This window comes from Passer montanus, unplaced genomic scaffold (assembly GCF_014805655.1).
Source record: "Passer montanus isolate IOZ18808 unplaced genomic scaffold, ASM1480565v1 scaffold24, whole genome shotgun sequence".
Taxonomy (NCBI): domain Eukaryota; kingdom Metazoa; phylum Chordata; class Aves; order Passeriformes; family Passeridae; genus Passer; species Passer montanus.
The window spans coordinates 1,623,301-1,635,836 of NW_024367037.1; the positions used below are offsets into that span (position 1 = coordinate 1,623,301).

At 40.1% G+C, this 12,536-nt stretch overlaps 2 protein-coding genes across 2 annotated transcripts in view; one reads left to right on the forward strand and one right to left on the reverse strand.

Moving 5' to 3' along the window:
- LOC120502967 (poly(rC)-binding protein 3-like) overlaps nt 1-4,062 on the forward strand; it is a 500,985-nt gene extending 496,923 nt beyond the window's left edge. Inside the window, exon 17 of the mRNA XM_039711011.1 lies at nt 3,176-4,062. Within this exon, the coding sequence (XP_039566945.1) occupies nt 3,176-3,236 (61 nt within the window). The 3' untranslated portion in view covers nt 3,237-4,062. The remainder of the gene's footprint in view (nt 1-3,175) is intronic.
- ZNF830 (zinc finger protein 830) lies at nt 310-12,049 on the reverse strand. Its single transcript, XM_039711015.1, has 10 exons — nt 11,691-12,049; nt 11,484-11,583; nt 10,321-10,441; nt 9,747-9,780; nt 8,321-8,532; nt 7,866-7,956; nt 7,127-7,190; nt 4,068-4,148; nt 2,680-2,756; nt 310-964 (listed from the first exon to the last, which is right to left on the reverse strand). Exons 1-10 carry the CDS (start codon nt 11,810-11,812, stop codon nt 781-783), a joined length of 1,086 nt encoding a protein of 361 aa, XP_039566949.1. The 5' UTR covers nt 11,813-12,049; the 3' UTR covers nt 310-780.
- Nucleotides 12,050-12,536: the final 487 nt, after the last annotated feature.

The following is a 12,536-nucleotide window of genomic DNA, read 5'->3' on the forward strand; positions in this document are numbered from 1 at the left end:
GTATTTTAAGAAAATTTCCAGTATTTGTAGTTATTATTTTACCTCCTCAGTCTCCAGTGCAGTACCTTCCTCTCAGGCATTCTGTCACCTTTCATTAAGTGATGCAGATATGCAACCACTGCGTTCTCATCCCTCTGGTTCAAGAAGTGTGAGGTATGCTACATGATGGCTGCACTAAGCAAAAACAGACTATAAAGAAAAATATCCAGCAGTGCTATGGCACATTACTGGCTATACATTGTGCACAAACTGTAGCTCAGCATTTCTGAGCTTAGTCCTTATATACACAGAGAAACTGTAACAGACCCTAAAAAAAAAAAAAGTACATATTTTATTGGGAGCTGGGGCAATGAACAGGAGGGCACCTACAAATTTTAAGAAAACATAAATGCATAGTATTTCCCTTTCCCTAAACCCTCAGTCTGGGAAAACTTTGTAGACTGTGCACTCCTATAGACAATAAGCCAACTCTCAAAATTACCAAACTGAGCTAATGCTTCCAAAAGCCTAGAGATTCTTTACAGTTTTATTAATCCCACTAAAATACTTCTGGTAGGAAACCAGTCATTTTAATAGGAAAGGTGCATTCAGTATTGTAAAACATTTGCAATATACAGTTTTTACAAGTAATACACCACTGTAGATCTACAAAATTTTTTTTAATAAGCTTGACTCTTTACCTCACAATCCTCTTTAATAAATATTTAACAAAAGAATCTCCCTTCTAACAATGGAACCAAGACCACAGATAAAAAGGGTGTCAATCACATTGCAGAAATGCTACAACAAAGCCCCTTTCACCCGCCAGTCCTGGGACAGCAAATCCTGCAGTTCTTCTTCATCTTCACTACCAACATCCTCCTCCTCTTTCTCTTGTGCTGCTCTTAATCTCATGGCTTCCTTTAACTTCTCCTTCACCTCGTCCTGGCGGTTCCGCAGAAGCTCGACACGGCGGTAGCATTCACTGTTGGAAAGTGAGACACCTGTTAGCATTTGGGGCCTCTCCACATTAATGTGATCATCTCCAGTGCTGGATTTTGCTTCTACAACTTTGGATAAAGAAGCTTTACAGCTTCCCAACAGTGAAAAAGAAATAAGCTTTCAAGATGGTAGTGCACCTTCTCAGTATTCATCAAGTGAAAACAGACCAAAGAGAGGCTTGGTCAATTCTCTAGCAATGAGATCTAATCCAAATACTTAACAACTGCAATACAGTCACAAACCATTTTTCAAAAGCACAGAACCAATATCCACTTCCACACAAGAAAGAACATCATTCTCTGCTCCATTTATGGTTTTCATGAGAGAAAGGTGTGACATCAATTATCAATTTTGATAACTTAGTGGTGGCATCTCTGAAAATAAAAAAGCAGCACAATGTGTTCAGATTCTTTATCTGCTTCCTCTGTGCTGTAACAGAACATTTTAAGTAAACACAATATAAAAGTTTCAGGTTTCCATTCACTTAAAAAGTTCTGTCCTTGAATTGTGTTTTATAACCATTCTAGCCACTTTAAACAGGATATTTTTTTGAAAATACCAAGCAGTACCAGCCTGATTTAAATTCTCCTTTGCCCCTTTCATTCTTATTTGCTCAGAAGGGTCAACATGGAGGGGTTATTACCAATATGATTCTTACAGGCAGTCATAGCTGAAGATTTGAAGGCCAAGGAATTTATTTAATTTTCAACTTAATTTGAAATAGCCTGCATTTGAATACACTCAGAAGTCAAAAGTTACAAAAAGTCTTTAAAAATGTATTTGGAACTTTTATTTTGGGGAAAAATAATTACAGTTAAAACTTGAAGTACTCTACAAATTTCTGAATTTGGTTCTGTGTAGCTAGTGAGAAAAATAAATCCTCAAAGAGAGGCAGGTTTAGCTCAAGCTCTCTGCAGAATTACAGGAACTTTGTTAAAAGGCATTCCTGTAATAGCAAAGTTCAGTTTGAACCCAATGCTGTTGTTACCATACACTGGTTATGTGCAGCATGTAAATCTGCCCAGATGGTTGAAGTGTTGCTTTAATTTCCAGTGTCTTCTTTTTGTTGCATCTCTTTCTTTTCAGCTACCATTACCTCTATCACTGTTAATATCAGTGTGTCAAGCTACACAAAAAGGGTAACAGCTGTTCCACTGAGCTGTATTTCGGGTTCAGTTTAAACCAATGCCCATCCAACCACCACACCCACCATTTCTGCACAAAAAAACCAAACAAACCACTTTGTGCAATGAAGTGCATCACTCCACAAAACCTTTAAGTAAATTTCTACTAGAATTAAAGAAGGTTTGCCACAGGAGAGGACATTTTCAGTACAGAAAATGTTTCTTTAAAATGTTCACATAAATTCTACATCCATCAATATTCTCAAGGGAAATACAAACTAAGACATTAATCCACCTGACAGGGGAAGAGGGACAGTTTATTTCAAGTATTTGCCTTGTGTACTTTCAGTGATTCCAGTGCATTCTCTCTTTGAAGAAAGTTACAAAACTTTGTATCAAAATCCACGTCATTATTAGGTATCATTCTGCAATTTGAGGGAGTCTGTCCTTCAAATACTCAGATGATTAATGAGAGGTAGTATCACAGATTAAAAGTGTTTTTTATCACTCTAGTCAAAGAGCAATCCATTGCTGCTAGAGAACAGAGAATTTGAGGAAAAATTGATCTACTTACATCTGCTCATCAATTTCTCCAATCTGGCGATCTAGTCGTCCCTCCTCATCATCTTCTGCCACTATTGCTTCTGAAATCTAAACCAGAAAAGCACTGAGAAAATTCACCTTCATCCTGAATTCCACTTCCACTCCTTTACAATGTCTGTGTCCTCCCCTGCTCCCCTCTACCTGAAGTTAGTGTCAATCTCCTCTGTGTATATTCCCATCTTTACAAGGGCAAATACAGACAAAAAAATGGTCTGGTTTAATTTGAAATGGAAATGCTTTTTCTTAAAATCAAAAGAATTTTGGCTGCTTTGGGGTTAATCTTTGGAAATTTTCAATACACTACGATTTGAAACTGAGCATAAACAAATGACACACACCCACAGTCTGAGGCTGAAACGAGAGCTCTATCCCAGTGCTTGGGACTTAAATACACACCAGTTATTGAACATACTGTTTAACTATTCCCACTAGATCCCGAAGTGTTTCTAACCTGTTATTTTTTTCAGCATATACTTTCTCAAATCTGAATGTCTGGGAGATGCTATGCAATCAATGGTCCACGCATAACTGAGAAGATTCCTCCTAAGCTGAAGAATTATCTGAATGGCTTATGCTAGCAAAATGTATCCACCACCGCTTTTGTATGAACATTCGCTCTGTTTATAGTGCTGACTGCTTTAAAATGAGCAATGATACATTTTTCTGCACCACTTTTCTCAGCAGTTAACATATGAGTAACTATTTACAATTAAAATAATTAAAAGAATAGCAAATACTCTAGGGAAAGACCAGAACACCAGGTAATCTTTAAATTGTACACAAGGGCAGATAAACACCTGCTGCAGGAAGACTTTCCATGCAATGGTAAACAGTGAAAAATTGAAGTACAGAAAAACTGGCCAATTTACGTGTCTCAAAACTCTTTTGTCACCTTCCCAGATTTTGGAATTCCTTTCCAGTGCATTTAAATTAAACAAGAAATCCAGGTTACCTACACTTTATAGATATGTTTTTAAAAAGACAGACAAATGGGTAGTGTTTTTAAAAGTTAAAGTATGAATATAGAGCTAAAGAAGAGTCCATAGTTGGGTCCTGTTTGGATACAGGACACTGATCTGAGGTATATGTTAGCTAAATAGTATTTAAATAAAATACAGTGTAACAAATGTAACTAGATACATATGACTGGTTCTTGATTAGAAGTTTTCATCTTAATTTAATTTAAGTGGAAAATACAAAGAACCATTTGCTCATTTATAAAGTGCATTTAACCACACACTGCATTGAAACAAACAGCTGACAAATGCAGATGTCAGCCATTCTGCAGAGCTGCATGAAACTTGTTTTCCTTATTGTGTATAGTATTTAGAATCAATAAATATAGATTCCATTACTTACTGTGTTGACCTGTCGCATTGCCTTTTGAAATTCATCCCATTCTTTGTCCATCTGATCCTTTGGAGCATCAACTTTTCTCACCTAAGGAACATGAAAATTTATAAATTAACAATTTAAGTCTAATGACTTTTTGGGGCACTGTAAAAAAAAAACCAGGAGAAATATGAAAAATTAGGCTGCTATGTTATCAGAGAAGTCTGGTTTATGCATTTCAGTTTAAGTAATGGATATGAGTGAGAAAGTGCAGCTGCACAATGGTTTCGGAAGAAAAATCTGACTCTGCTCCTGGATTAAACAACATCTGTGACTGCAGCATTAAAGAATAATTATTGACTGAAAGTGGCTGGTGTGGAATGTCTGGAGTAACAGAAGTGAGTCTGATGGTATGCCATTTCACTCTGTCAGGTGATAACTATTAAATTCTTCTGTAAGCTGCCTGTACAATTGCATACAGTAGCCATTTCACAAGCCAAAAAGCAGTGAATTGTTTGCCTTTGGCATAACATAAAATATCAAACCTTTCAGTCACTAGTCTGCTGGTGTTAGGTAGCCTGACTGTATTTCAAATCTAGTCTAATTTTGTTGGCTAACAGAAGAAACTGTACAGCTACAAACCAATTTTAATGACATGCAAAGCTTTTTATTCTGTGGTAGATGGCATTTAGTACAAAGACATGAAGTCTGAAAAAGTAGTAGTGGTAAGAATGTGTTTAACATCTACAGCCAAGGTAATCAAAGCCAGATTGTGCTTTTAATGCAAATAAATAAACAAGGTGGTCTGTCTGTGTAATTGAAACTTACACAATTCAAGACTGGGAGATGTGGCATATAATGTATTTTAGAGGACAGATTATGCCTGACTCAGGACTGAGTAGAAATTATATAGCTAGGAGAACTAAGCAGTTTGAACATAAGAAGTCATGACACCATATTTTTGCATTAGTTTTATTTTCCCTTTATTCATTCTGCTCTTTTGGTGACATATCAGTCATCACCTTAGTAAAGACAACAGTTTGGTGTGTTTTGTTCCTGAGTGATTATACAAAATCAAGTAGTATGAATTAAGTTTATAGAATAAATTAGAAGCTTCCAAGCAAACTCATACTGGGAAGTAATAGTCATCATTTCATTTTTCTGTTCTGTTATTATTTCTATCATATGTGTATGTACTGTGTTATTATGCATTGTGGTTGTCTTTTGTAATTCATAATTATTTGTATTTCTTACAATAAATTTAAACACTAAAGTTATTATTTTTTCTTGAAATATTTTTCTAATCCAGAATTAATATGCTTTACAAGTACCTCATGCAAATAACAAGCATTTTTCACACCCACAATCTCCCTTTCAAATGCCCAGTTGATTCTTCAAATAATTCTTTTGTGTATGATTCCAACACAGAACCACCACAGCCACCTCAATATAAGTGATGTCACAGACATTTTCCTTCCTCTGACTTAGTTACACTCAGAAAGGGCTGATTAAGAGCAAGAGCCTCTCCAAGCAATTCAATGGAACAAGTAACCACTTGTAAATTTATCACTGGAGGCAATACCCAGAACAAAGGTTCCTAAACCAGTGTCCTCACAGAGATAAGCAGGTTCTCCTTTCCTGATAGGCATTCCTGCATTCCCTACTTATGATGAAACTAAGTATTTGAAAAATTTACTACTTCAATTAGACACAAAACAAAAAACAAAACACAAAAAAAACCCCACACACACAGAAAAAAAAAAACAACCCAACAGCCAAAGGATGGCTTTTTCAGCTACATATCTCAATATTCAAAATATCATTATTCAAAACTATTCACATATGGCAACACCGGGGCATGAGTAGTGCCGAAAGAGTCTTGCCAGAGCAAATAAAACTAGTGGGACTAACTGAACATGAAGAAGCATTATTTGGAAGGTCTCTAAATTAGATGTCATGGCTTGGCCTCACAATGCCATTTAAATACACCAGCAGCCTTCCACTGTGTGAACAAGGAAATGTACTCAAAGAAAATAAAAAAGACTTAGGCCTACAGCACTATATTTCAATAAAGAAAGCAAGAAAGCCATCAAATCCGTGGCAAATTTTACAAAACAAACAAAAACAGGTTTGTATTTCAAACACCAGTGTTTATTTTGGTCATTTGGCACCGTGGAAGCTGAAGGAAGTATGAATGTTTTTGAATTTCAAGATTTTTAGATGTGGGTTTTGTTTTTTTTTTAGAAACAGGTGAATACCCACATTTCTTTTCTTTTCCGAGCATCATAAAACCCCAAAGTGGTAAAAGACGAGAGGGCTGAAGAGCAAGTTCACTCTTGTGGTGTAACCAGCACCACAGGTGACAGCGTGTGCAATAACGGAGCTGTTTTCATTCCAGCAGGATGCACCCTGTCAGTCACACAGTGACTCAACACTTTTCAGCAGGATCTCACAAAGGACATCACAGAACTGTTATATCCCCAATTCCAAAGCAAAACCAAATGTACAAATTAAGTGAACTGCTTTTCCTGGGATGACTCACAGAAATAAAGGTAGATTGTCCAAATCTCAGTTCAGTATTCCAACCAACAAATGACATTTCTTTAAGAGTCACAGAGCAACCATAATCAAAAACACTTTCCAAGAGATGACTTTACCAAGCTCTTCCTGCCCACCTCCACCCCTTTTCATGTTTTCTCATTCACACAGAATGTTTAAAGCTGCACCAGGGGAGGTTCAGACTGGGCAGTAGGAAGCATTTCTTTACCAAGAGGGTGGGAAAACACTGGAACAGCCCTCCTGGAGAGGTGGCAAATGCCCCAAGCCTGTCAGTGCTTAAAAGGGATTTGGACAGAGCCCTTAATAGTAAGTTTTAGTTTCTGTTCAGCCCTGAAGTTTTCAGGCAGTTGGACTAGATGATTATTATAGGTCACTCCAACTGAAATAGTTTATTCTAGTCTTAATAGTTCAGTAATTTTCTTATATTCCAGTATGATTCATTACCTGGAAAAGCATCCTTACTACTCAGAAAATCATTACCACTGGCAGAAATAAATCCAGTAGCATAAAACAAGTAGATCACTTACTTTTGCATCCACTTCAGGATCATCAAAGAAACCTTCTGGCAAAGCTTCAGCAGTGTTTTCTTTCCTGAAATATTTGATTACTATTAGCCCAAGTCAACACTTTACAATCTGCTTTACTGCAGAGTTAAAAATAGTCAAAACCAAAATTCATAATCCTTTGTGTAAGTATGTAGAAACACAGCAAGTTTTTTAAGCCCTTAGTTTTATCTACAGCCATCAAAATCTCCTCCTTTGGCTTGATCTTTCCTTGCTTTGAAGGAACTGCACAGAAAGGTTTAAATCTCACTGTTAAAACAAGAGCTGTAGCTTATGCTCCTTAAACTGTTCATTCCAGTGCACTGAACACCCAAACATTGTAACAGCACGGTTTCTACTTCAGAAAAACTAAAGCATTGTCTAAAGGAGCACTCAAGTGAGCTGAACCATTACCACACAACAAGCAGTTTCCTTTAAAAAGTGGAAAGCAGTGGTTGACATGAAACTCCCACAGTACCCTGTGTTAAAATTTCCAAAGAGATGTCAAGCAGACTCTGTATGACATTGCTCCATCTCTTCTCCTGCCCCTAGGGTGCAAGATACCTGTCTGAAACAATGCCTGAGGCTCACATATATACAAACTATTCTGAATGCAACCTAACAGTAAGTTCTAAGGGGTCTCTATTTCCCGGAAGATTTTTGTAAACAAACATTTGTTTGTTTACAATTGCTCAGACTATCAATATTTGATCTGACTGCTTACCTTTCAATTACCTTCTCTTGCACCTCTGCTTTCTGTATGGATCCTGAATGAGAAACTATAGGAGCAGCTGGAGTTTTGGTGTCAAAAAAGTCTATAGGAAAGGACAGAAGTCTATGACAAAAAGAACAGCTGTTCAGGCAGTTCTAAAATTCCTACTAGACAGGAATTTCAGTTAGTACCTTACAGAATCAAGGGAAGAACAGCCAGCTGTTACTTCCCTTGGCAGCCTCAAACAACTAGAACACAAAATCAATAAGCAATCACCACACAGTAACAGGAGATTCTTTGCTAGCTTAGCTCTACTTCCAGTATTACACATCCTCACCATCACCTAATGGCAATAATTAGAAAAATAAAATAAAAACCTTTCATCATCAGTTAAATCACAGTTTCTCCTTACAGAAGATTACTATTAATTACTAAGAATTACTAATTACTATTTCAGTCAGCATTACCTGCAGGCAGAGAATTAGCTATTGCTTCTTGAGTTGGAGGTGGAATTTCAGTTTTATGCACAACAGAAGATTTGCTTGATTGCTCTTGTTCATCCTCTTCATCATCATCGTCATCTTCGTAATTCCCTGACAATAAACTGGGACCTGGGCCCTTGGAAGGGTGTACACTGGCCCTGTCTTGCTCTGCTTCATCAAAAAAATCTGCTGGCAGCCTGGTAAAGAGCCCACAACACAACTGTTTGAAACTTCACAGCAATGAGTCCAGTCCAGCACCAGCAGCCCAGTCCCTCTATGAGCAGTGCAGGCTGTGAGATAGTGAGCACTGAGCAACAGCCAGAACTGCACAGCTGCCAACACAGCCACTCTGTGAAGACAGCACACACTTGGGGCTCTCTTTTTAAGCTCCCCAGAAACTCACAGGTTATTTCTAAAAGCATATTTTAGATCCATTGTTCCATTTGCATATTCACATTAATAAAAATAACCCATAACAAATTGGAATGGTGGTTAAAGTAATTTTTTTCCACCTACTAAGTAATTTGCTACTTATTTTGGGTACCTAGTGCTGTCCAGGACTGCAATTTAGAACAACCACACAGGATCAGCAATGAGAAAGCACAGATTTGCTGGAATAGCTGCAGCCTGCAAGCCAAACATTTTTCCACAATATATTCTAAACTAATTGTACCAACAAGTTCAAAAATGGACAAACCTCTTAAGTGTTAATTTTGCACACAAACTCAAATTCCTACAAGGAAACAGTACATGGTACCTATGCAAGATAGTAATTTATCCTATGAAGTGCAGAGGAGACCCACAAGTGTCACCTGACATCTGCCAACCCTGCAAAGATGTCTGAATACCATCAGAAATTCTTAGGGGCAGTTGAGATGCTTAACCCAACCCCCTGAAGTCAAATACAGTCCTGTATTTGTACAAGTTCAACTGCAACATATGCTCCTACATGAATTTTAGGTGACAAAAACCATCCTAATGAAGATCTTGTTAGTCACTTGTTAGTAGTTTTTGTTAATAAATATAATTTAATTATATATTCAAAATTTGTCTTAATTTCAGACTGCCACCTCTTCTGTAGGATGTCAGCAATATTAGAGTACATGCAACAATCTAGTTATGTTTAAGCTGTGTAATAGCACCACATGTCAATCCTTTAAACCTGTCAGTGGCAGTAAAAGAATTCCTGTTTTCTCAGAGAGTCTTAAGAGTTGATACAGTTATCTCCACTCAGGAAGATGTTGCCATGTTCAGGAATATACAACTCTGTTAGACAACCAGCAGAAGCAGGGATCTGCTGACTCTCTGAACCTTTGCCCTTGTCTAGGAAGCAGACACAAGGAGGAGCTGGATGAGAATGCAGCCATAGTTAGTTAGAAAAAATTCCTACGTTATAACAAGATCTACTTACCCTGACGAAGACGTGTGTGGCTTTTCATCCGTACCTGTACAACAGCCAAGAGTCACTTCTTAAAATCCATACTTTTAAAAGAAACACCCCCCTGACTTCTATGACAGCACCAAGTCTCCAACTCCATATGTATTTAACATGTCTCATATATTTACATGTCTGGTAGCACCAAGGGAAAAAATTAACTGTCTTTCCTTTGGCAACAACTTTGGTGCATGGTTTGAGGAAAACCAGTGACTTGATTCCACTGAAAAGGAATAACACCACTTCTAGGCAAGTGCTCCTACTGCTTAATTTACACTCCTCCTCAATCTCTTTGGGCCAAGCCCACAGTTCCATGACCTAATTTAACCCAATAACCCAGAAGAAAACCAGGTAAACTTTCAAAAGCACTGTTTTCTCTTGGCACAGAACTCACAGAGAAAGAGCAAATAAACTTTTCCCCTTTTCAGCAGCAATGGGCTGACATTAACTGAACAGTCTGGTGTATTCATACTCACTTCCACAGGAACAAAACCAAAAACATTCAAGATGTAAAACAGACAGATTCTGGCAAGCATTTCTCTCTCATTACCTTTTATTCTCTTTAGGTCTGTACTTTCTGTCTCAGCTGTTTTTCTCTTGACAGGATGAGATGACGCACCAGCAGCTGAGCCAGTGGCTGTCTGTTTTGTGCCTTTTAATTCTGCAACTCTCTGTAAAGAAATAAAAATTCAGAACACATTACTAACAGTAACTTCTGGACTGCAGCTTAAAATACAGAGCTTTTACAACAGCTCACCAAAGTGAGCAAATACCTTTCTAGAACAGTATCACTGAAATAGACACCACAGGTACCAAAACAAAGACCAGTGTTTCTGTCAGCCTCTGGAATGATGTGACATGGAGGAAGAGGAACTGACACTCACACAAGGGAGGCTGTACCAGTAAGAAAGAAAAGACAGAGCAGTAACACTGACAGCAGTAAGGCACTGGAGAAAAGAGCAGGAAGGCTGGATTTATTCTAAGGTCCTGGAATATTAAGTGTTTTAAAATTAAAGCATGGCATTTTAACAGCATGAAAGTCGTCTCCCTGCCTTGCTACAGTCATCTAGTCTGAATGCAGGCAATGAACTGGAACCTTTCCGTTCCTTTGGCCTTTCCCTGAATACTTGTAAAATTAAACACAGCCTTTCAGTTTTTTGCTAAGAAGTAGCAGCAGAACTAAACTAAAAGGATTTAAAAAAAAAAATGGGTCGCATTCAAGTTCCAAACTCCCTGACTTGCTTTACAAGTTCTTCATATTTACTACTGATTTACAAAGAAAAAAACCCAAAAAATGGTATTTTCTTAAGCCCGCGGAATCTGTCACTTGACAGCTCACAGATCGTCCAGCAAGCCCGGGGAGAGAGGGGCAGGGGGGGAGGTTCCAAGCCCGAGCTGCAGACAAGTGACAGCCAGAAGCTGTCCCTAATGTGGGAACTGCTTCATCGGAGGAGCGCACCCCTGAAAGACAGACGCGGGAGCGCCTTTTTACGGGCTGCCTTTTCAACCCCCGCACGGGCTTTTTAAGAGAACAGAAGGCAGACGGAACAGCCGGGCTGGCTCCCACCCCCATCCCGGCGGGCGCTCCGCTGCTCCCGCGGCCGCACGGGATGAGGCGGAGCAGCGAGCCCCAGCCCCGCTCCGGCCTCTCCCCGGGCCGAGCGCTGTCCCGAACAACAAAGCCCGGCCCAGACCCTCCGCACCGCCGCTCACCTCCCGGTGCTGCTTGCCCAGGACGTGGGTCTGCCACAGCAGCTCGCCCTTCACGGGCGCGTTGCACAGGGAGCAGCTCAGGTGCCCCAGGCTGTTGTACGTGTCGGCCGCGTTAAGGGAAGCACCGTGCGGGGCGCGCTCGCCCTCCCTCCACCCACCCCTCCCAGCCTCCTTGCCGGGCGCTAGGGAGCCCGGTGCCGAGGATATTTGGCGAAGGGCGAGTCGATGCGCTTCTTGCCGGCGTTCTGGCGCTGCTTCTCCCTCATGAGGCGCCGCAGCTCCTCCTGCCGCACCTGCTTCCGCCCCGCGCCCGCCCCGGCCGCCGCCATCTTCCCCCGGCGCGCACGGGCGGGGCCGGCGCGCGCCGTGACGCGGCCGGGAGCGCGCCGGGAAGGGAGCGGGGGAGGAGGGAGAGGAGGAGTGGGAATGGATCCATCTCGTTCGTCGCCTTGCTCGGGATGTTCCTTAGTTAAGCCTAGTTAAGCACCAACAGAGCCCGATGGACACAGCAGTCCAGCTGTGGGACACAGCTCTGAATAAGGTGCCTGAAACATACCCCACCCCTCACGCCAAACCACCCAAGTAAGTAAAAAAATAATAAACATTATATCCCACACGTCCAGATCCAGAAAATGCAGGATCACAGGGTGGGTCAGGCTGGAAGGGATCTCAGTGGGTCATCCGGTCCAACCTGCCTGGCACAGGACTGTGTCCAGATGGATTTTTAATATCTTCAATGAGGAACACTCCACAGCCTCTCTGGACAACCTGTTCCGGAGCAGCACGGTGTGCAACACAACTGTGTAAGGTACTTTATGTTCTTAAAAAAAACCAAAAAAAACCAAAAAAAAGGAACACTCCACAGCCTCTCTGGACAACCTGTTCCGGAGCAGCACGGTGTGCAACACAACTGTGTAAGGTACTTAATGTTCTTAAAAAAAAAACAAAAAAACAAACAAACAAACAAACAAACCCCCCCCCCAAAAAAAAAATTAAAAAAAAAAAATAACCAGCTTTTTTAAAGTTCCATGTCCTTTCCAATCCTGGGAACAC